Source organism: Caloenas nicobarica, chromosome Z (assembly GCF_036013445.1).
Source record: "Caloenas nicobarica isolate bCalNic1 chromosome Z, bCalNic1.hap1, whole genome shotgun sequence".
Lineage (NCBI taxonomy): Eukaryota > Metazoa > Chordata > Aves > Columbiformes > Columbidae > Caloenas > Caloenas nicobarica.
In genome coordinates, this window is record NC_088284.1 from 38,576,466 (window position 1) to 38,600,348 (window position 23,883).

The 23,883-nt window shown below is 38.1% G+C and overlaps 1 protein-coding gene across 3 annotated transcripts in view; it reads left to right on the forward strand.

Annotated features, from left to right (window-relative positions):
* Positions 1 to 23,883, forward strand: part of PJA2 (praja ring finger ubiquitin ligase 2) — a 33,745-nt gene that overhangs the window by 9,018 nt on the left and 844 nt on the right. The window contains exons 1-8 of one of the 3 annotated variants that reach the window (XM_065656484.1): positions 3,281 to 3,341; positions 6,082 to 6,282; positions 9,582 to 10,656; positions 12,139 to 12,321; positions 13,713 to 13,898; positions 16,872 to 16,983; positions 22,327 to 22,441; positions 22,743 to 22,855. In XM_065656484.1, the coding sequence (XP_065512556.1) occupies positions 6,084 to 6,282; positions 9,582 to 10,656; positions 12,139 to 12,321; positions 13,713 to 13,898; positions 16,872 to 16,983; positions 22,327 to 22,441; positions 22,743 to 22,855 (1,983 nt within the window). In that variant the 5' untranslated portion in view covers positions 3,281 to 3,341; positions 6,082 to 6,083. Of the gene's footprint in view, positions 1 to 3,280; positions 3,342 to 4,266; positions 4,289 to 6,081; positions 6,283 to 9,581; positions 10,657 to 12,138; positions 12,322 to 13,712; positions 13,899 to 16,871; positions 16,984 to 22,326; positions 22,442 to 22,742; positions 22,856 to 23,883 lie in introns of those variants that run through there. The other 2 variants (XM_065656486.1, XM_065656483.1) reach the window with 2 other exon arrangements.

Sequence of the window (23,883 nt, forward strand, 5' to 3'; positions counted from 1 at the left end):
GGGTTTGTGTGGGGCTGTGTTTTGGATTTTTCTGCTGAACACAGTGTTGATAGCACAGGGATGTTTTAGTTCTTGCTGAGCAGGGCTTGAACAGAGCCAAGGCCTTTTCTGCTTCTCATGCAGCTCTGCCAGTGAGTAGGCTGGGGGTGCACAAAAAGCTGGGAGGGGACACAGCCGGGACAGCTGACCCCAGCTGACAGAAGGAATATTCCATTCCATATGGCATCACAGTTGGCAATAAACCAGGGAGGGCAGGAAAGCAGGGTGGCCAGGCTGGCAATACTTTGGACCTGTATGGGCATTGGTGGGTTGCTGGTGAGGAATTAAATGGTTTTTGCATCACTCTTTTTCTTTCTTTGTTTCTTTTGCTCTTTTTTCCCTTTAAAAAGGTTATTGAACTGTCTTTACGTCAACTCATGAGTTCTCTCACTTTTATTCTTCTGACTCTCTCCTCTATCACTCTGAGTGAGCTGCCTGCCAGCATTAGACCATTACATGTGGCTTTCTGATGTTTAGATAAATCCCAGATAGTGAAGGTGAGATCTAACTGAATATGCATTGAGTGCTAATTTGCCACTGTACGTAGTTCGAACCTTATAAACATAATGAAACATTTAAAGCATGTCAGTGTTAATCTGCCCACAGTGGCAAGAGAGGGAAATTGTGACAGTAAAATGTTGTTTTAAATTATTTAAATATTCATCTCCCTTTTGGGGATTTTTGTATGCCTTTCTTCTGTTAACTGAAGTGGACTAATCTCTCCACCATCCCACGCAGTGGTGCTTAGAAAACTGGAATTTCTCCATTCTAATTCAAATTTCTTTTTAACTCATCTGTTCCTGGAAGCTTTCAATACCTGCAGGAAAAAAACCAGATGTGGAATGTTGGTTACAGATTAAGAATATTGGATAATATAGTTTAAAAGATAATGTGAATATTTTTACGTGCAACTTTTATCTGAGTTGATAAGGGTATGTTTCCATTATGATTCGGAATTAGTCAGGTAAGGGACAGGGTTTCAAGAGTGTGAGATGTTTTTAAGTTTCACCCATTTGAAAGCCAAATGCATTCATACACTTCTGGAGTAAATGCAAATTTTTTTATTAAAGATGGTAACGTAACAGCAATTGTGCCAGTATTTCATGCTTTCACTTTTCAAGCATTGAATGTGTGATCCTGTTCATGCCTTGTGGAAGGAAATGTTTTCTGTAATTCATAGATTTTAAAGAAAAAAGAGCAGCTAAGTAGGATAAAGGAGATTTGTTTTTCCAAGTGTCAGTGAGTCTGAGACCATAATACGCATACAAGTTTTTTAAGAATGCTGGAAGAAATCTGAGAAAGAGTAGAAAAATGTGAGTTATTAAAAGATTGAAAAAAATACTTTTTAGAGAGATATTTGAAACTCATTTACATGTCTTAAAAAATAAAACAAACAACAAAACAACCAACTTCTGCAGCACAAAATGGTGACCTCCCACTTCCTTGGAATGACAAACACTTGGGACTGTTTCCCCTACCCCAACTTCTCCTGTTCTTACCTTCTCCCTCTTCCCCACCTTTCCCTGTTCCCCCCCACCTCCGAACACTCCTAATTTTGTTTTCCCCCTGTAAGGTATATAATGGGCCTCAGAGGTGACTGAATGTGTGTATGAATGATACCAAGCAAATAAAATTGGACATACTAAGGTGAAAACAAGATCCAGGTAAATTTGATGGAATGCTTAACTGAAAATGTCCTTGTGAGGTTTCTAGGGTTGTGGGATTTTTTTTTTTTCAGTGGAAGTTACAAAACTGTTGCTTTCTCCTTAAACTACAGAAATTGCTAGGTGTCTAAGGGAAAGTTTTCAGCCTTTCAGCTCTTGGAAGAATAGCAAAATCTTGTTCAGATGTTCAGGACTGCTTTAGATAAACTTTGATTTCTTTACTATATATACATATGTATATATTTATATGTACTGTTGCTTCTATGGACTAGATTCTGATCCAGCAAGGTGGTGCTGTCCAGGTAGATCACAGCAGTTCTGGGAATCATGAATAACATGAGCCTGCCTGCCTGTGTGGCAGGTGACATTGCCCTGTTCAGGAATTAGACACCAATCATGGCATACGCCTTACAGCTGCACAGGTGGTGGTGATTTGTGTGAGCAGTCTTGTAGATCCAGATCGTGCACTCCTTGATCCCAGCAAGCTGCTTCTCTAAGTGTGCAAGGTGTGAGGGAGTTAAGAAGGTAGGAGAGAACAAAAGGTAATGGAGAGGAGAGTAAAAGGAGGTAGGTATCTGGGTTTCACAACGTGAGGACTCTGCATATAACTGAGCAGGTAATTCCAGTGGTCCTAAATCTGGCTCTATAAATTAGAATGGTTTGAGATTTATATGTAGGATTGTGGTCAAGGGGATGGATCTTTTCTGAATGCTCTAGTTATAGTGCTACGTTGTGAACGCATGTGCGCCTGCATCTACTGTTAACTTTGAACACTGTGTTACTTCTGGAAGAATGGTTTGGTGTGGTGGTTTTTTTTCTGGGAGAGGGCAAGCTGGTCATGCAATTTGGATTTATTTATTCTAGGTTCTGAGGCTTTCTGTGTTACAGCCTCAAGCTTGCTGGCTTTACAGAGTGGAGTCTTTACTGCAGTATTTGTAGGAGAGGAAACATGCTGCTCTGCATTAAGGCTGTGCTTGGCAAAGGCTGGACCTAGCTTTTTATGCACTGTGCATTTTAGGAGACACTTTTTTTTTTCTTTTCTGCTTTATGACAGCTCCTTAATGCTCCTTTGAGGAATTCAGGTTAATGTAGTACCCTTTTGAAAGGATGGAGGTGTGTGTATAAACCCCTTTAGCCTGAGAAGTGAGTAACTAGCCTGCTACCCCTACCTTGATTATTTAGCGACCAGTGTGTTGCATCTCTAAGACTGGTTTGTTTTGCAGAACTGTGTCTTGTCAGCAGGTACTTGGTGTGCTTTGAACAGGCCTGCTAAACTGAGCTTCTGAAAGAATATAGAGCAATACGCACTTCTAAGATGGGTTAGCCTGGAAGGAGAACCTGAGAGAGGATATTATGTGTCTTAGGAACTTGACTGCCTGAAGAGTTTCTTGTAAATTGGTCTCTGGATTCAGATGCCTAAATGATGCCCACTTTAGGCATGTAGGCAAATAAATGCATGGCTCCTTTTCTTATTTTGGGATTCTCTATCTAGGTAGAAGTTACCCACTCCCGTAAACCAAATGTGACATCCAAACTTTATCAGTAAATGGTGCAAGTTCACTGTATTCATCCAATAAGGCTTTCCCAAGGCAGAAGAATAACTGCATGATGTACCTTTTAAGAACAATTGAATACAAGGTGAGATACTCTCAATGTGAGAGAATTATTTGGAACAAAAATGTAGTGCATTGCACCCAGCTTCAGAGATTTTTTGCATGCCATGAACATCAGTTTTAAACAATAGGACATTTGCATTCTGAAAGTTTGACTCTCTTGAGTAGACATCTGGTTTTGAACAATACTGGTGTTTTAGAGAACAAACTAAAATTCAGAATTAGGCACTTATGTAGTATTTTTACCTTTTTTGTTTCAACCAATTGTATTACCATGTTTGAGGGCAGATTTCTCTGTTGCTGTGCTGATTTACTAACCTAACTCTTGGATTCTGCTCTGCAAGTTCAGATGTGGCTGCTCGTTGTCAGCTCCCTCTGGCAGTCTGCTAACCAGCCATGTTATAATCAGTGGAAATGTAAGAATTCTGAGAGCTTGCTTAAATAAAAACAACTTGCTGGTTGACTTTTTAATGATACTAACTGGCTGACTAATTAAGAAAAATAAATTCAGTCCTCTTTCCTTGCATTAATTGCAAAGGGGTTTTTTTGCAAAGATGGTATAGAGTTTTTACCTTTCTAAAGATTGCAGGAGTAATATAGTTAGTAACAGATTGACCACTTTAGCATCTGTTGTTTAATGTGGGATGGGCAGGTTTGGACAAGTACCTGAAAATATTTTCAAGGAAGGTTATAAGTAACTAAAGTGCATAAAGTTTCATAGATAAATGAGAAAAAAGCCTCTGCCTCCTGCTATTTTTTTTTCTGCAAAGGTTGAACTGAGTTGTACCCCACATCCATAAAAATAAGCAGTGCCACTATATTGCAGCTAGTGATGGACATGTTTGGACTTCTGCAGTGTTCACGGAACTGGGCTATGGTGGGACAGATTTCATCTGTGGGAAGAAGAGTGAAGAGAAGACATGGCTAGGATTACATGTTTTAAGGGAGACATAGAGCCATATATGTAATGTGGTGAGTTATAGCACAACATTTTTGTAGCAAATGGTTTCTTAGACTTGGGTAAAGGTGACAAAAAGTGAAGCTGACAGCATTAGGTAAAAGACCCATCATAATTTGCTTAAATGTTGCAATTTTAAACAATTTAAATGTAAATATTTGCATTTTAATTTTAAGCACTGAGAGTATCTTCACTGTTGCTGTTAGTTCACCTGGGAATGAAACAGTAATATTTTTAGAATCTTGTGGCAGGTGTTTTATTGTAAGTATAATTTTGTTTGGTTTACTCAACTTTTTTTTTTTCCATGTCAGGCTGAGAGTGATTATTTTTCTTTTGCTGGGACTTGCATTTTTTTCTACTATTCATGTTACTGTCTCTTTTTTTTTTTTTTTTTTTTTTTTTTTTTTTTCTTGTGGGGAAGATCAGGTAGCAAGTATTTGGATTTTTCCACAGAAATTTTCCTTAAGTGCAGGTTGCTAGGAAATGTCTTCAGAATTGCTATACTGGCAGTTGTTGTCCAAATTCTTGTAGAATGTTATGTGTCTGAACCTCTTAAGACTAGCTTCTACTAGAAGCTGTAGCTTACAATAGATGGCTTTCTTCTGTTTCCTTCTTCATTAAAGCTTTTTTAAGGGATCACGTGATTTGAGAGTGCAGCTCCAGGAAAAATATTTTTTTGCTTGAATTTTATTTTTCACGATCTGTTAGGTAGGCAGCAACACAGTTAGTTTCTTCTGTGTCAGTCCTAGCTAAATTACAGCTTCAGAAGTGATGCTAGGTCAAAAAAAAAAGTAAAAAACCTGCTTGGACTCTTTGCTAGTTCATACATGTGTGCAGTTGTATCTTCTAGGGAGCCACATACTGCAACTACCAGCCTTACTAGTGGCTATTGTACTTGAAGCTGCATGAAGTATCTGCTATTAAATGGTGTCTTTGCATATAGATGTTCTGCTTTTTAAGAGTAGTGAACAGATTGGTTTCACAGCCTGCAAAGAAAGCTTTCTTATTTTTCCAAAGTTCAGAAAACTCTTTGTTAGTGGTTGCAAACTTTTATAGCTGATAGTATTGCTGTATTAAAATATCTCTTCATTACAATATCAGCAGCTTTCCTCTACTGTTTTTCCAGGTTTCCTTGTACTGCTTACCCCATGTTTTCTTGGTAGAAGCATTAAGATCCATTAAATGTAATACTGCTGTAATAATAGCAGCCATATGTGGGCAATTGCTTTGTATGGCCATGCCTGAACATACTATTTGGTGTAAAGAATAAAGCCTTCTCCCTGGGACTTGGGACTTTTGTTTTAGAAGGTATAATTTGATTAATTGTACTTTTCTTATCAGAGGGAGAAGCTGGCTAGGGCTGGCTGAATTGTGCTGCATCACCTGAAGGCTTTTGCATTATAGTGCTTGCAAATGTTTTTTGCAAGCTGATGTGTTGTCAGAGCTATGTGCAGAAGTGTACCACCTTAAAAAAAAAAAGTCATGTGACATCTGGACTTGATTTTTTTTTTTCGTAAAGTATGTTATTTACTACAAACATGTTAAGATGGGGCAAGATAGGTGTTTGTCAATACTACTTATTGTAGATGAAAATTCTGTTATGTGCTTTTCATCACATGTGCCCATAGCACTTGAGGTTCTTAATAATCGTATTGTTAGTGAGTGAAGCTCAAGACTTTAGAGCAATGGGAAATTCCTTGCTAAAAAAAAATCATATTTTAAGTGTTGGGAAAGAGGGAAATTATAAAGACGTATTGTTGTCTAATGAGTCTCCCTGTATTTTTCTTTCCTCCATAATCTCATGTAGTAATGGGTCAAGAAGCTGCCAAACCTGCCTGGCTCAAAACAGCAGGAGGATATCAGACTGTTACTGGCAGAAGATATGGAAGAAGACATGCCTATGTTGGCTTTAGACCTTCTTTGAATAGCGAAGACAGAGATGAACATCAACATAATGAAGACAGCAAACGGTTGGAGTTTGAGGATGTTCAGAGAAAGAGTTCTTTATGTATGTGCATATCTTTGTGTAGGTGCTATTTAATTACAAACTGGGATGCTTGGGGGTAGAGAAGGAAGGCTCACAGAGAAATGTGAAAGTGTAAGTGGCTTTACAGAATGAAATTTAACAAACTCAAAGTATAATCTGTTTTAGGCTGTTTAATTTTTCCTGAAGAAGGGCGTTCCTGAATGGTTAATGCCTTCTAACCAAGTAGAGAACTGTAACATTGTATAATTCAAATTATTTTGTCTTCCAAACGAATTATTAATCACATTTGGAAGCTAATACCTATTGTAACCTTCTGTTTGGAATGAGGCAATTAAATATGTGACCTTTCATGGATGAAGTTGTTCTTAGTCAGCCTTAGTGTAGTTACAGTGGGAATTAGTTTAAGTTTATAAAACATCTTTAAGTGTTATCTTTTAATTTTTTTATACCAATCAAGCCACTTCCCTTTCTGATTTAATGAATATTGAGCGTTACTGTCTCCCAGAATGTCTTTTGTGATTTTTAGCATCTGAATACAAATTTTATAGATAAATACGAAATGGCTTGTTGGATTAGAAACATACTCCCATCTCCTTGAGTGTATGAGGTTTTCTGCTTAAAAAAAAAGTTTGATACAGCCTCAGATCTTCCAAAGTTGCTCAGTCCTGCACTTGGGTCACAAGAACCCCAGGCAGCGCTACAGGCTCCGGGGGAAAAGTGGCTGGAAAGCTGCCTGGGGGAAAAGGATCCGGAGGTGTTGATTGACAGCCAGCTGAATATGAGCCAGCAGTGTGCCCAGGTGGCCAAAAAGGCCAACAGCATCCTGGCTTGTATCAGGAACAGTGTGGCCAGCAGGACTAGGGAAGTGATCATCCCCTTGTATTTGGCACTGGTGAGGCCCCACCTTGAATGTTGTGTTCAGTTTTGGGCCCCTCAGTACAAGAAAGACATTGAGGCACTGGAAAGAGTGCAGAGGAGGGCAACGAATCTGGTGAAGAGTCTAGAGCACAAGTCCAATGAGGAACAGTTGAGGGAACTGGAGCCTGGAGAAAAGGAGACCGAGGGGGAGACCTTCTTGCTGTCTACAACTACCTGAAAGGAGGTTCTAACATGGAGGGTGTTGGTCTCTTCTCCCAAGTAGCAAGTGACAGGACAAGACGAAATGGCCTCAAGTTGCACCAGGGGAGGTTTAGATTGGATATTAGGAAAAAATTCTTCACGGAAAAGGTTTTCAGGCATTGGAACAGGCTGCCTGGGGAAGTGGTGGAGTCACCATTCCTGGAGGTGTTTAAAAGTCACATAGATGAGGTTCTTAGGGACATGGTTTAGTGCTGGAGTTAGGTTATTGTTGGACTTGATGATCTTTAAGGTCTTTTCCAACTGGAGTGATTCTACGGTCCTGTAAAGTAGCTTTTTCCTCCTTTTATAAACTATTTTGCATTGCTTTCTCTTCCTAGTTTTCCTTTTTTCTTTTTTTAAATAATAGCGTAGAGCTAATTTAACTGCGTCATATACCATTGTTCCTTGGAGACTGTTATGTGACGTCGATCATCTTGGAATGGTTTTAATTTTTTGTAACTTTAATACTTTCATCTAGTTAAAGATTTATTTCCTGTAAGGCAGTGTTGACACTTGCAGAGATCTTCCTTCTGTCTCTGTAATGCTACCATGTCTCTTGTTTCAGTTACTCGGAAATGAGCATGCTGTTATTTTAGGGGTAATAAGAAATATGCAGTTTGGAGTGCATTATCTCCTTGTTCTTAATGCAATTGCTTTGTATATAAATTCTGAGTGACTCACTTTCTATATTAAGTCTAATAACAAAATGCCTTTCCTTTTATATTTTCCTTTTATATTTGGTCATGCCTTTTTTTTTTTTGTAACTATGAGTCTTCTAATTTCTTTGAGAAATATTTTGGATTGCTTTAAATCCCTTACCTCAACTAGGTTACCTTTTTTTCCCAGTCAGTACTTATTTTTGCATAGGTGGATGCTACCTCAGATATGATGCAAATTTCCTTGCTAATTGACTTGACATTTTATATATACAGCTAAGTGACTGTGGAAGATGGGGAGAAGGACATATCCTTAGAAATACTGAAAATCTGACTGGACTTGGTCCTTGATAGCCTACTATAGGTGACTGTGTGTGAGCAAAAAGGATGGACTGGGTGATCTCCAGAGAGGCCTGCCTGCCAGCCTCAGCTGTTAGCAATTTTGTGAAGGACCTTTAAGTTTTTAATTAAATAAAATGTAATGTTACAGTATGGCTTCATGCAAGACAGACCCCTAGAGCTGAGAGGCACAGCTCTCATAAGATTCAGTACCATGAATTCACCCACCTAGGCATGAATTTACTATTTAGATTAGATTCCTTTTTTTTTCCCTCCTTTTTTTTTTTTTTAATCCTGCAATACTGATTTTACATGCTTTCCTACCTCTATCTGGTTTTAAAGTAACATGCTAGGGAATTGCTTCAATTAACAATGTATTTTTTTTTTTTTGTCTAGTAGTTAAGTTTACAAATCTCTTAATATCAACTTAAAAAAATTAAGTATGCTCATCAAGTTATGCAAGCCATTGTATGTTCAAAAATAGTTTGGACTATTGCCTTGGTTAGGAGTTTACAAATTACTTGAACTAAGCATAAGTTTAGTAGCAGCAGGATTAGATGTTTTTACCTTTTTAAACTCTTACTGCAGGATTTGATATTTATTTTCTCTTTATGGAAGAGGTGTTCAAGTGTAATATGACCAAACTGAATTTGGGATGGTGGTAACTACTGACTACAATTCCAGATTCATCCCTGCTATTATTTTCTTATGAGGGGTTGCACTCACAGCTGCATGTACAAAATATAGTGCTATTAGTATGTAATTTATAGTAGCAATAAATGCCTTTATCTAAGTGTGGCAGGACACATGCTTAGCCAGTTAATGAATGAATAGTCCAATTTTTAACTTATGGAAGAAAACGCAGCTTTTTTAATCTTCTAGTGTTTTTTTCAGATTTACAGTTCTAATCTCAATTACCTTTTATATAAACAATGTAAAAATGCTGCTTATGAACATGTTCCTTTAATACTTGGTTTTTTTCTATCACAGGCTGAAATTGCATCATTTAGGTCTATATATACTTAGTTTATATAAATGAGAACATAAATATATTAGTGAAGAATTACTGCATCTCTGGTAAATGTTTCTCTGTAATCAAATTCCACTGGAGTCCTAGTGAACTGTCCTTTCTTTTTCATGAATAGTTGCTGTAGATGAGAATCTTTTATTTTATTTTTGATTATTCCAATGCATTCTTTCTTACAGCTTTCTGTGAAGGTTCCAGTCCATTGGTTCAAGTTTCTTCTGGTTTATTGGATGACCCTTTGCTAGAAAATATTGAAACTGGAGAACTCGTATGCCAAGGTGTATCAAACCGAACCTCTGAAGTGAACACATCACCATTTTGTCTATTCTCCTATGGTCTGGAAGGCAACGAAATCTCAAGGAACTTTATGAATCCTTATGAACATTCTGAGGACCTTGCAGAATACATGTCTGGAAGACATAATGATTTGAATGGTCAGAATGGAATTGCTTTTGTAAACATTGACTCTTATGAGCCAGATAGCAGTGATGGAGAAGATGATGCTCAAGACAAATATTCTTTGACAAGAGAAGCAGCATGTGCATTTCAGAAAACACTAGATAACATGGTTTCTCAGTTAGTAAAAGAATCTATGCCTGATTCTGGCATACTGTCCTCATTATCAGCTCTCAGCCACTGTGTTTCCAGAGAATGTTGCGAAGAAGCAGGATTAATGCCTTTAATGAGATATTTTGGCACAGATTCAGACTTGGCATGTCCAAACAACAGGCCATTTAAATCTTCTGCTGAAGATGAAGGTATACCAAAAAGTAACCAGGGTGGCACCAATCACGAAACACAGCCAATACAAAATATAGTGGATGTTGGAATCAGAACCCCACTAGCGATTGGTAATGTATTAAATATCAATGATGGAAAGACTGAACAAGGAAATTCATCAGAGCTAGTAGTGAGACCTAAAATAAGAAAGAACAGTACTGGAAACCACTTGGAGAGAGAGAGTCTTCTCCTTAATGATGATGAAGAGGAAAGTGTTTCCTGGAGGAGAACTGAAACTGCTGAAGCCCAACAAGGCCGTGCTGAGTATGCCTGGAGAAACAGCAAACAAGAGATAAGTGCTGGTGTGTTTTTTGACTCAAGACAGTATGAAGGTCACCGAAATAATACAGAAATAGACCTAAGGAAAAATTCAGCAGCTCAAGAACAAAAAAATGTTCAAGACAATAACAGTTTTTTTGATGAGTTTGAGGACCACAGCAGACACTTCTCGATGTCCCACAAAGATGAGGACAGGTAAAACTTCATTTTTATATGTATATTAGTATTGATTCTTTTGTGTAAGTATTGTGTGAATCTGAGTAATTTGTTAGCACGTGGGACGAAAAATCTCAAGCAATTTCAGAATATGATCAGATAACAAGATGCTAACTTTTCCTTTCAGTTCTCTTTCACTCTTCTGGTTTGAGTTATTGTTTGTGGATAAACTTTAAAGAGAACCAATTTGACTGGCAACATTAGAACATTATTGTCAACTGTGTTGGAAATAGTTCCTGGATTGTAAAATAGAGAACTAAAATCAGATATTTGAATATTTGGGGTAGTCTTACAGTGTGCCTAGACATTAAAAAAAAACAACAAACACAAAACCACCCCAAAACCCTAAAACAAACCCAAATAAAAGGTTCTAAAATGACAGTATTCAGCTTTAGTTGGTTCAACGTGAGATGCATTACACTGTGTGTCAGAATTTCTTAACAGATATGATTTCTGGTGTAAAATAATCCTTTAAAATAACACAAAGTTAATGAATATTCTCATTTCCATCACTTTCCTTAGTTGTGAAAATTGTGATGGAAGAATATTTTCCTGCTTCAAATTAAAATGCTTCCATATCATCCATGCCTTGATTGATACACAGATATTCTGAGTTTAGCAGATTGAAAACTGAGCTGCAGATGTTGTGGATTGCTGTGTAAGATGTGCTTTGTTGAGCATGTTTGCTGTTCACATATTGGTTTTCTATAACTTTTTGAAGTGACACAGCTAGTTGACTGTACTTTGAATTTTGGTAGGTGTCAACTATCACAGTATTGAGAGAACTTTGTAAGTGGTATTACCAAGGGTAGCAGTAGTTAAGTTCATCCTTGAGATTATGTTAAAGTCACTACTATCTTTAAGCTGCCCACAACTTGTTATTTACAGCCCTTTTCTGTATGGTGGCTGAGCTAATTCTGTTTGAAAAACTCCCCGTCATTCATTTGTTTGGGATAATGAATTACATAATTTAAAGTAAGTCATCTATTGTATCTTTGTATGATTAAAAAAAGGACCACTGTATAGGGCTTAGAGGTTATGAGAACTTTGTTTTGTTCTAGGGAAGGCCAACATTGCTTATTGTTTCTTAAATGAGCATTGATGTTCTCAGTGTCACTGCCGCTGTTTTCTCTTTGTGTGCTCAGAGAGAGATGCGTGTAGTGGGTCTGGGTTTATATTCCCGAGTTGTTTCATGTACACTGCAAATGCGGAGGTGGAAGAGCTAAACATTGTTGCAAAGTAGAATGGGCAGAATTCTTTCTTGGGAACTTTTTTTTTAATCAGCTCTTTATGTATACTTCTCTTGTAATACATTATAAATAGTACAAAATGAATTTCTCCTAGAAAAAATAGTCTATATTGAGAGCAATGTTCATAGAAATGCAGGAAATCAGAATTTTTGTTTTCTTTCCCCTCAAGCAGTGTTTAAATTCACACCCTGTTGTCTTGTTTAAATTGCAGCTCAGATTGCAGTGATGGAGAGTGGTCTGCAGCTGTGCTTACCTATTTTACTGCTACAGAGAAAGGCCAGTCCTCAAGTGATGAGAGCTGGGAGACTGTCCCAAGCAGAGGGGAACATGGGCCTGAAGTGCAGAGCAGCAGCAGTGGTGTAGAAGAGAACACAGACTTCTGTTACCACAGAGGGTATGGTTTTGTTTTATTAGCCAAGTTCCTGTAAGTCTGACAATCAGCAGTAACACTGTATCCATGTGACACTACACAGAATAACATAAATTCTAAAAGTTACTATACTAGCAGTAATCAACTTGCCTTAATCAAAATAATCTGAGTAGTTGTATGTATTTCAAATCATGGAAAAAATAGCATGTCACGCAAACAATTCTATGAAAGATACAGAAATGAGAGAGCGTTGACATGAATTGTCAGTAGGGATAATAGGCTGGATATACCGACTTTAAAAAGCCGGATTAGGCAAGTTAATGGTAAAGACATGTATGTTACATACACATAGTCTGACACTGCTTAGTACTCCTTGCAAAGCAGTTGTTTTTCTCTTTGTTTTATTGCTTCTCATATGCTACTGGTGCTCTTTATTCTCCAGCCCTATCAGTGATTAAACTTTAACTACTTGGTTGCTGAGAACTTATTTTTCCAGTCATTCATAACTTTACTTTGTAAAATGTATCTGCCTTTGTGGCAAAGCAGAATCTGTAGCTATAAATAGCCAAGTAAAGATTTTTTTTTGTCTGAAAAATCTAGTGTTGACCTTGTATTCTTAGTTTGGGTCTTTATAAAGCAACAAGCCATGCCTAAGTGTTCTTTCAGCTTTTACGGTTAGGTTGACAGTACCTATTACCAAGCAGTCCAGGTTGCTATTGCTGCTTTTTTAGTATCACTCTCTTGAGGTTTGGAGAATTAGTGTGGCATTACGAAAACTCTTCTGTTTTAAAACAACAGTAGTGGAGATGTGTACTCTTTGGCTTTCTTTCATGTGAACAGACTGCAAAGGTACCCATTTCTAGCATGATTCCTGTTTATTTGCCCTTCGAAAAGGAAAGTGGGACTCACAGCCTCATGTTTCTGAACATCCAGGTGACTTGTGCTCCTCTAGAAAATGCAGGAATGAGAGTCGTCTTTCTCCTTACGCAATTAGCTTCTCTTGCAAATAGTATCTCTTAGCATTCAGGCCAAGCTTTCCCATTAAGGCTGTTCCAGGGTGTCAAGAGAGCCTTTCTTTTAGTGCCTTTAGAAACTTGTAGATGGATAAGAATGTTTAGTGCCAACTTTACAGGCAGTATCCCTGCCAGGGCCAGTACCAGAGAATGCAGAGCAAGGTACTCACTGTACTACTGGCCTTGAGCACTAGACAAATAACTCTGCAATAGAATCGTGGGAGTCTGGAGCTAATACCACTGGGGGTTTCTTGTTTTTTTTTTACAGCAAGTGCTGAATTCCTAGTCTGTGGCTGCAGTCTGGGAAACATGCAACTTTACCCTCTGTAGTATGTGTTGCTTGCATGTGTTTATAAATTCTCTGGCCTCTTAAGTTTTAGCTTTTAATTTATTTATTTGAAGGGAACAGGCATTGTTGGAGGAAGGAGAAATTCCTTGGTTACAGTACCGTGAAGAAGTAGAAAGTAGCAGCGATGAGGAAAATGATACAGTTAGTGATTTTGTGCATCCTGGGTTCTTCCTGTTGGATGGAAATAACAACCTTGAGGATGACTTCAGTGTGAGTGAAGACCTGGATGTGGAGTGGAGGTATGCCTTTAATTTCCTGCATTAATTTCAGAGCTTTAGTAGTTACTGTTTTGCTTTATGTGAGAGATGTCAAATACTCATGGCTATCAGTATGCACTTGCTTCAAAGTCTGAGAATCTGAGTTTTAAGGCTTAAGGTACTTCAAGTGCTGTGTGTCTTCTAATGAGAGAAAAAGGATGTAGATTTGCCAAACTACACTGTGATCTGAGAAAATTCTGGTGCACTAAATGTTTAAGGGATGGGTGCATTTTTCAATTAATTTTGAAGATGGTAAGTGTAGTGGAAGTATAATACAAGTAAAGCTATATCAATAATCAGCATTTAAGCCTGCTATTTTATGTTTGGTCTTTTCCTCTTTTGCAACTGGTGTGGATATTATAATCCTATTTTATTTTTCTTTGAGATACCATGTGCTTACCTAATATAATTTTGAGTGCTTCGCTTGATTTTCTGTCATTAGTTTACTGAAGAATATTACAATATATTTATTACAAAAATTCTGCAAGTAGCAGGAAGAAAGTGATCAAAGCCACTTGCACAGCATAATTCTAGAAGAGTATAATGCATTTGTTTTAAATTAAGACTGAGCTAGACAGAATGCTTTTCAGTGAGAGACATAACACTTGCTTTCTTCTGCTTATTAAAAATATTATAAACTACAGTGTAGAGATAAGAAAAACACTGGTATTTTGTCCTTGTGAGTTATATTTTGAAACAGCTGCCAAGTGATGAACTGTGACACACAATATAATCAAAATTGGAATCCTATTTGTAAAACAAGCTTAATAGTGTACACATGAAATTTATTGGCTGAACTGTATGCCCTTTTACTCTGGAGTGGTCAACAGTAAAAGCTCCCATCATGTTCTTCTGAGGTCTGTGCTGTTGCTGTGTAGAGTGCACCACTGTACTGGGGGCAGGTGCTGGCAGGTGGGCTGCACGGTGGCCTCTGTGAGGTGAGACTGGGGCTGCCCTGTGTGGGACACAGCTGGTTCCAGACAGCTCCAGTGGACCCACTGCAGGGTGATACCTATGGGAAAGTATTTAAGAAAGGGTAAAAAATGCCACACAGCAGAGTGTGAGACAGTGTGGAAGATGTGAGAGAAACAACCCTACTGACATCAAGATGAAAGAGGAAGGGCAAGGAGGTGCTCCAGGTGCTGGAGGAGAGATTCACCTGCAGCCCCTGGAGAAGACCACAGTGGAGCATGTAGGTATTTGGTGGAGGAACTGTGCCAGTGGAGAGCCCACGCTGGAGCTGTTACTGAAGGACTGCAGCTTGTGGGAAATAGCCACACCGGAGCAGGTTTATCCTGAAGAACTGCAGCTCATGGGAGGGACCCCACACTAGAGCAGGGGAGCAGTGTGAGGAGGAAGGACTGGCAGAGAGGAACTACTACAGACTGACCACAACTGCTGTTTTTGTCCCTCTGCACTTCTTGGAGTAGAGGGCATAGAGAAGTCAGGAATGAGTGAAGTTGAGCCTGGGAAGAAAGGGGAGTAAGGGGGAGGTGTTTTAGTTTTTGTCATTTTCTCACCATCCATGACATTTTAGTCTTATATATATGATGTTGAGGTGGGGGAGTGAGAGAGAAGCTACGTAGCTGTCTTGCAGCCAGCCAAAGTCAATACAACATAAGCACCTCATGAGAGTATATGCACGCAGTTGTTAACAGGTGGTGTGCAGTAATTTGATATACCTAGTCCTCGTGTTATAGAATCATAGAATCATTTCGGTTGGAAGAGACCCTCAGAATAAGAGTCCAGCCATAACCTAACCTAACTCTAGCACTAAACCATGTCTCTAAAAACCTCGTCTATATGCCTTTTAAACACCTACAGGGATGCTGACTCTACCACTTCCCCAGGCAGCCTGTTCCAATGCCTGACAACCTTTTCCGTGAATACATTTTTTCCTAATATCCAATCTAAACCTTCTCCGGCACAGCTTGAGGCCATTTCGTCTTGTCCTATTACTTGCTACTTGGGAGAAGACACCAACACCCTCCATGTTACAACCTCCTTTCAGGTAGTTGTAGACAGTGATAAGGTCTCCTCTCAGCCTCCTTTTCTCCAGGCTGAACAGCCCCAGTTCCCTCAACTGTTCCTCATCAGACTTGTGCTTCAGACCTCACAACAGCTTTGTTGCCCTCCTCTGCACTCTCTCTAGTACCTCAATGTCATTCTTACAATGAGGGGCCCAAAACTGAACACATTATTCAAGGTGCGGCCTCACCAGTGCTGAGTACAGTGGCACAATCACTTCCCTAGTCCTGCTGGCCACACTATTCCTGATACAAGCCAGAATGCTGTTGGCCTTTTTGGCCACCTGGGCACACTGCTGGCTCATGTTCAGCTGGCTGTCAATCAACACCCCCCAGGTTCTTTTCCTCCAGGCAGCTTTCCAGCCACTCTTCCCCAAGCCTCTAGCGCTGTCTGGGGTTGTTGTGACCCAAGTGCAGGACCTGGCACTTGGCCTTGTTAAACCTCGTACAACTGGCCTCAGCCCAACGATCAAGACAGTCCAGATCCCTCTGTATGGCCTTTCCACCCCCCAGCAGATCAACATTCCCACCCAGTTTGGTGTCATTTACAAACTTACTAAGGGTGCACTTAATCCCCTCATCCAGGTCATAGATAGATTAAACAGAACTGGCCCCAATACTGAGCCCTGGGGAACACCACTTGTGACCAGCCACCAACTGGATTTGGCTCCGTTCACCACAACTCTTTGGGCCTGGCCATCCAGCCAGTTCTTTATCCATTGAAGAGTACACCCATCCAGGCCATGTGCCGCCAGCTTCTCCAGAAGAATGTTGTGGGATATGGTGTCAAAGGCCTTACTGAAGTCTATAGTACACAATATCCACAGCCTTTCCCTTTACTGGTTGGGTCAGCTTGTCATAGAAGGATATCAGGTTGTTACTATTTACTTTGAACTGTAACCCATCTTTCCTAACTCATGTTTTTCAGTCTACTTGATGAGTTTGGTGATGGCCTAGGACTTGCTCAAGCCATTCCTTACGTGGATCCTCAGTTTCTCACATTTACAGCACTAGAGCGACGCTTACGAGAAGCTATGGAGGTATTAAAATATTCTTGGTGGTATATAATCAGTGATGTTGTGATAAAAGTTTTTACTATTGAATACTTTTTCAGCATAATCTGAAAATCAGTGTTAGGGAGTAAGAAACTTCCTTAACAATCAGGAGAATCAGGGAAAAATTTACTGTTTTAACTTGAACTTTCAGGTCTGCAAGCTTGGAAATAAATGTTGGAAGTTCCTTTTAGTGAGGTAGTGTGGAAAGTCATTGATCAGTGGTACTCCTCTTACAATATTATTGTAGTTCCTCTTAAAGGAAAAAATACTGATTTCTACTGGTATAAACATATGCCATTCAAATTATTCTAATGAATGTTGCCAGATTCCCTATATAACAAAGGGAAGTTCATACCTGGGTCTGTGCCTGTGAATTGTCCCAGCATTTGTGATTTGTGTTTGGTTAGTTGGTGATTTTGGTGGTGTTTTCTGTTCGTGTGTTTTGGGGTTTTTTCCCTTTTTTTTTTTTCTTTTTTTTGGGAGCATGTATGTTTATGTTGTTTGTTTGGTTTTTTTGCAACAGAACAATTGGATATTTTTATTCTTCAGTCGAAGACTTTTCTATGTTTGTCTTGCCTCCATGCATTTTAAATTAAGAACAAAACCAAACAAAAAATAAACCAACCAACCACAAATCGAAACCAAACCAAAACTAAAACCACGACAACAAACCACCATCCAAAAGCAAAGAAGCCTTTTATCTTGTTCTAATCTCATTTCATTTGTTTAACTTTGGATAAACCAGAGCATTTGTTATTGAGAACCAGCATGGTATGATCTTTGTCTTTACTGTGTTACATGTTGTTGGTCGCTGTCAGAGTGAATATTGAGCTAGCTGAAATTCAGTTTGATGCAATGTGACAATTTTTGCACTTCAAGAAATCTCCCCTGCAGGGTATTTGTCAAAATAAGAGTTAAATGATGTGTGGGCATATAGTGTGGTGTTGAAACAATTAAATTCAATGTTTTTCATGTGACATAAGTTTAGGTGCAGTTTGACTACTAGCTCCTAATTAAAAGGGTTGAATAGGACAGACTGTATGTCATAGCATGCTTGCAGACAAAATACAAGAATGATATAACATGTTTTCTAAAGCTGACAGACAGTGGAACAATCGCAGATATTTTTCCCCCTGGATATCTGCAAAATAAATGATTTTGTGAATAAACTTCATGGGGATTTTGCAAGGGTGTGGAATGGTTGTTCCCTGAAGTTAGCAGTCATTCAGTTTCCAGATGTTGTGCATCCCCCAAGGTACATGGAAGGTCAGCACTATTCATGATTAAGTAACATAATGCATAGTGTGCACTACTGTCAGGCTGGCCTGTAAAAGCAATCCTCGGTGGCTATGTAGGTGACTACAAAGGTGGTTATTCTCTGGTACCTGTGGTACAGGTCACTGTGGATGTTGAACAAGAAGGAAAACCAGTTGTCCTAAATAGTATTTGTGCTTGCTTGTGTCTGAAACCTTTACGGTAGGCATAGAAGTCTGAAATAATTTGAATTAGCAGAAAATGGTAACGGAGTAATGAAAGGAACAGCTGTATTGACTGTGACTAAATGGGCAACACAGGTTTTGGGTAAGAATTCTGAATATTTCTTCCAAATATCAAGTAGAATATATAGAGCACCTCTTTCTAGCGTGAAGATGGTTACCACAATTGTATGGAAAATAAGAGCAAGGGTTACTAAAAACTGTTCAATATTTATCTTAGGCAATATTGCAAGTATTTCTGCAAGTTGAGAGAAAGCAAAAATGGCTCTATCATGTCTGTCTATCCAGAATTCATTCTGTTTGCTGAGATCCTGTCTTTTAGTGACTACAGCAAGATGTGGATGGGATCAGAACGTAATGTTTTCTGCTTTATAGAAAATAAGACTTGCAAATGGCTAGTCCAGTTTAATCTTTTAATAAAATATGATGTGACCCTGTCACTGATTGGCTTAACATAGACTAGGAACTTGTTTTCCTGGAAGGACTTTCAGAACAGCCTTTAAACAGAACTTCGCTGGTTTTCAGACAATTGTAGATGATGATGAAGTAAGTTCTACACATTTAAAAATGTAAAATCTTTCACTGAAACAGTAAATACAATGTTACAAAGCCTTTTCCTTATCCTTGGTACTGTGGTCACAGTGCCTGTTCAGGTATCAAAAATGTGGCAAAGAGCATTTTCATTTAAAAAAAAAAAATACGTTTTAAAAAGCAAACTGAACTAACTTTTCAAGTTTGGGTAAGAGACAGTGCCATAAATCTTTGCTTTCTGCTAGAAAACTCAATTTCTGATTTTTTCCATGTGTAAGATACATAGAAAATGTTTGTAATATGACCATTTCTTCTGTAGTTTCTTGCAACTGTATGTATGTATCAAATAGGGAGTTAAAATCAGTGTGAGGGGTATCTTAGTAACTAAGGTCAGAGAGATCAGGCTTGAGAGCCTTTTGAAGGGAATGAGAACTGAAGCTGGCAGTCGTTCTTCCTCATGATTGGTACTTCATGCTCTTCATCCCTCTCTCCAAGAGTGAAGGGAGTGATGTCATCTGTTCTTGACATAGTTCATCTTATTTTGGGATCAGAACTTGTTCTGGTTTTGCTGGACATTTTTTTTGCAGGATAATTAGATTTGTTTCACCAGATACCTTTCCGGCTTGTTCTACTGCTTTTGTTCTCACCTTCCAGAGCCTACTGCTTGCACGCATGTTTTCTTTCTCTGTTTGGACAACTATACCCCAAGCTGGTTTGTCGCTTCACAGTTACATATTACCTATATATTTATACTCTGCTTTCTAACAGGCTACTTGTTGCCAGTTATGCTATTTTAGTATATAGATATAGCATGCAATATACCTTGGCATTTGCTTTGAGTTTAAATAGTAGTAAGTATTTTTTCACCAGAGGTTTTGTAATGAAGAAGTCTGAACTTTGACTAGCTTTAAGTATTATTCTGATTTGATAAACACATTCAGTTGAGTTTAATTATAACATCATTAATAATCTAATGACCATGACTTTATTCAACCTGTTATTGATGTATTTCATCTACCTACTGAATTTTCCCAAAATTCTCTCACCTAAAATAGCAGATTCTTTTTCACCTATAACATAATTTATTATGACAGTCTGTTAAAGCTCAGAAAATTTTCTGAAAATTTCTCTAGCAAAATAATTCACTGTAGCTATGAAACACTTGAAAGGGATGTGATATAATGCATCCAAAATTCAAGTGTATCTTAGTTGGAGGAGACATCTGTCCCAATTAATTGTGATGCTTGGAGGAGAGAAGTAGGGAATGTGGTGTTCTATCTAGAAAAAAAAAAAAAGAAGCTATGTTCTGTAGGACTCTGGCATTCTAATATGTAATAACCTGTATATGTGATTTTTTTTTTCTTAACTTTTTACTTCTATTTGTTTAAAAGAAATTACCCAGATGTGAGTGTGTGGTTTACTTCATTAGTATAGAACAGGCTGGGTGTTTCCACAGTGTCAGTGACTTCATTTATGAATATTTCATGTGCTGATTCACACATGAGGAGCTCAAACCCCTGTAAGCTGTAGCACTCCTGTTTTTAGCAGAGTCCAGCTTTTGGTTTATTTATGGTACATGGAGCAATAAGCAGTTGCACAAATACCTTTATTTCCTTCTTCCTCTTAGTATCTTTGAAGCTATAAAGTTATAAAAGTGTTAAAACAGACACTTCTTTGCTCTGGTTTGTTTTTGAACATGTGATATTAAGCATCAGAGTAATTGTGAGCCTTTCTGGCTATGATGTTTCTTTTGTGTAGCTTTCAAAAGCAAATAATACAATGCTTTTGTAAATTGTTTTCTGTTTAAGACTACTAATACTAGATACAGACACAGTGGTTTGACACAAGTATCATTGCATCCTTCTGTCTGCCTCGGAGCTTATTTTTCCAGCTATAGTAGTTAAGCATAATATTTTTACCTACAAATTATTCTTAGACCATTACAGCTGTAACAAAATACCATTACAAATACCGAAATCACTTGAATGTTAGTAAGGCAGTATTGTCTGCTATAGCAGAATTGAATGTTTTTAAGCTGTTAAATTGGAGGCGTGTACCTCTTTTGCAGGTAAACTTGGAACTGCACTAGGGATAACCATCCCAGGACTTCCATTAAACCAGCAGATTTGTAGATGACGATATGTGGCAGTAGGAGCTGTAAATATTTGTCTGTTAGCTCATGCTGATCTCTCTGCCACAAACTTTTGACTGTAGGTGTAAGCCTGCTCGTTTAAATCCATGGTGGGATGGTTGCCCTGGGCTGCCTTGCTACTGCAATAAAAGTGCAGGCATGTTTTCAGGCTGGAACTCTACTAACTTTCTCTAAAGTTTAAGAGGAAAGACTACTGAAGATGTTTGTTTGTAATCCAGTGTTTATCTAGTATATTTTTGGTTTTAGTTAAACCTACCATAACATCACAGAAGTGTCAAGTTACCTTAAACTTCTTACCAAGGGAGTTTTATGGCCATTAGAATTAAGATAATTGTCACGCTAATTAGAGCAGTAAGTACTTGTACTTGAGGGCTGTGACTAGTTCATTCACAATAAGAATTCAGTGTTTCTGTATTTGTGACTCTTCAGTTTCAGTTTGTTCTGCGGTTGAGACACCTATATCTAGTACATTTCTTAGCAAATATAACAAGTTCTGTGTTGCTTTTTTTAAATTTTCCTAATGGAGATCCTGTCATTGTCTTATGGGTTTGAATATATGATGTAAATATCAAATCTGCCTACCGTAGCATCAGAGTTTTGAGAGATTTTGTATGGTGAAAAATTTAATTTTCATAAGGATGACTTCAGAGCACTGTGTCTGCCTTAAGTCATTATACAGATGAGAAACATCTGTGTGGATCTTTTTTTTTTTTTCCCTGAAAGCTTACCATGGTAGTGTAGCCACAGTACTTAATATTTGTGTGTACCTGAGTAATTCAATAGTTGAAGCCAGGAAGCACATTAATGAGGCTTTTATATCAGAAAGGAAAATGTAATTACAGTTTTGTATTAGCAAGCTTTATTACATTTTTTACTTGCTGCCTTTTCTGAAACTTTATAAAACGAGCAAATGTGCACCAGAGAATGGGTTGTGACTCTGTCCTGATACTTCAAGAAGGCTTAATAAAGAAGATGTTACTGTTTTGACCTTCAGTGTTGTCTTATTCCTTACGTGAATGATGTAATGGTTAGTCTGACAGACATAACTTCCATTTAAGAAAGTCATACTGTTACAATTGGATTCCTTTCCTTGCTTATTTGTTTTTATATGGAATGTAAGAGAACTTGGTCTCTACTCACCCTTTTCAGACTACTCTGGCACATTTGGAGTTCCTTGGATTTGATGGTGAACAGACTCATCCACCAGCTACTAAAGAAACCATAGATTGTCTACCACAGACTATCATCACAGATGACCACAATGGTATGGAAAATAATTAAGAATTCCACAAAGTTTATAAGAAAAAAATTATCTTTCTGTAATACCATAGATGCAGTATTTAAACATACTGTGTCACAGGCAATGCCTGTGGACCTAAGACCTTTTGAATCTTGAATCAGACTGAATATAACTTTGGTCAGTTTGGTAAACTAATCTTTACTGGAGTTAAGTGTGATTGTATTTTGTAATAATTGGTGATACTGTCAATAATATACATATGTATTTTAATTTCAACTCAGATGTAAAACAAGATGATAATGCTTTTTCTTCATCCTGGGTGTAGGTCTAGAGCAGTGTGCTATCTGTTTCTGTGAATATGTGAAAGACGAAATCATAACAGAGCTACCCTGTCATCATTTGTTTCACAAATCCTGTGTAACTCGTTGGTTACAGGAAGTAAGTACTACAAGATCGGGGTTTGGGGGTGGGGAGATTGAGTATTTGCATTCTTCTGGGAAGAACAGTATGTAACTTTTTTTAAAATGTGGGATGAAATACCATGAAATAACTGGCTGTTAATTATACACCCTATGGCACCAAATTCTAGTGCAAGTGAAGAAAGTAACTTTAGATCTGTACTCACCTGAAGGGCAATTTCTTCAATAGAGGGGATATTTTTGTGAGGAAGAACATGGTCTGCTTTTGGTAAGAATTAAAGAGATGGATGAGTTATAACTTGTTTTGGTATGAGAAAAGCTTTCTTCCCTGTATTCATACCTTGAAGTAAACAAGATGGCTTGGTTTTCCCTGAGAAGAGCAAAGGATCTGATCTGTCTTGAGAGTGTGTCAGGCCCATTTATGGTGACAGCTAAGGTTGGTGGGAGAAATAACTGCAATGCTTGTGGATTAAAATATTTACTGTTGGTAAATCGGTACTGGATTAGATTTCACTCTCATCTGTAATCACTTTCTTTCCAAGTGTCTTAAAAAGGTTTATATCATACTGAGACTAGACTAAAAGAAGTGTATTTCATTAACTGGGGGATTCTCCTTGCACTTGCACTATTCTTTAGGTGCAGTATGAGCCTGGACTTGCTAGTTCTCAGTGAGAGCCTATAGTGTAACACATAATTTCCTCAAGAGGTAAAAGAGGAAGATTAATTGATTCAGATTAGGAAGGTCAGATCAGAACACCTCTGGCATGGGTTGCTGGTGGTTTTATAATTTTTTTTAACCTCAATAGTGTTGATTACTATGTTGATATTGCTTGTATTGTATTCTTGTGTTTTTCTGCTGTCATAGTAAACTATTCTTGCTGAATTGTAGGACAAAATACTTCCTGTTAATTTGGGCTGTCCTTGTTTGCATTTAATCTTTGCCTCAAAAAAAAAATCCCACCTGTAAAATCAATTCTTTGAGGAAGACATTGCAGAGAGCCTCATGTATCTACTCTGTAACTGATATAAAAGCAAAATAAGCTTTCT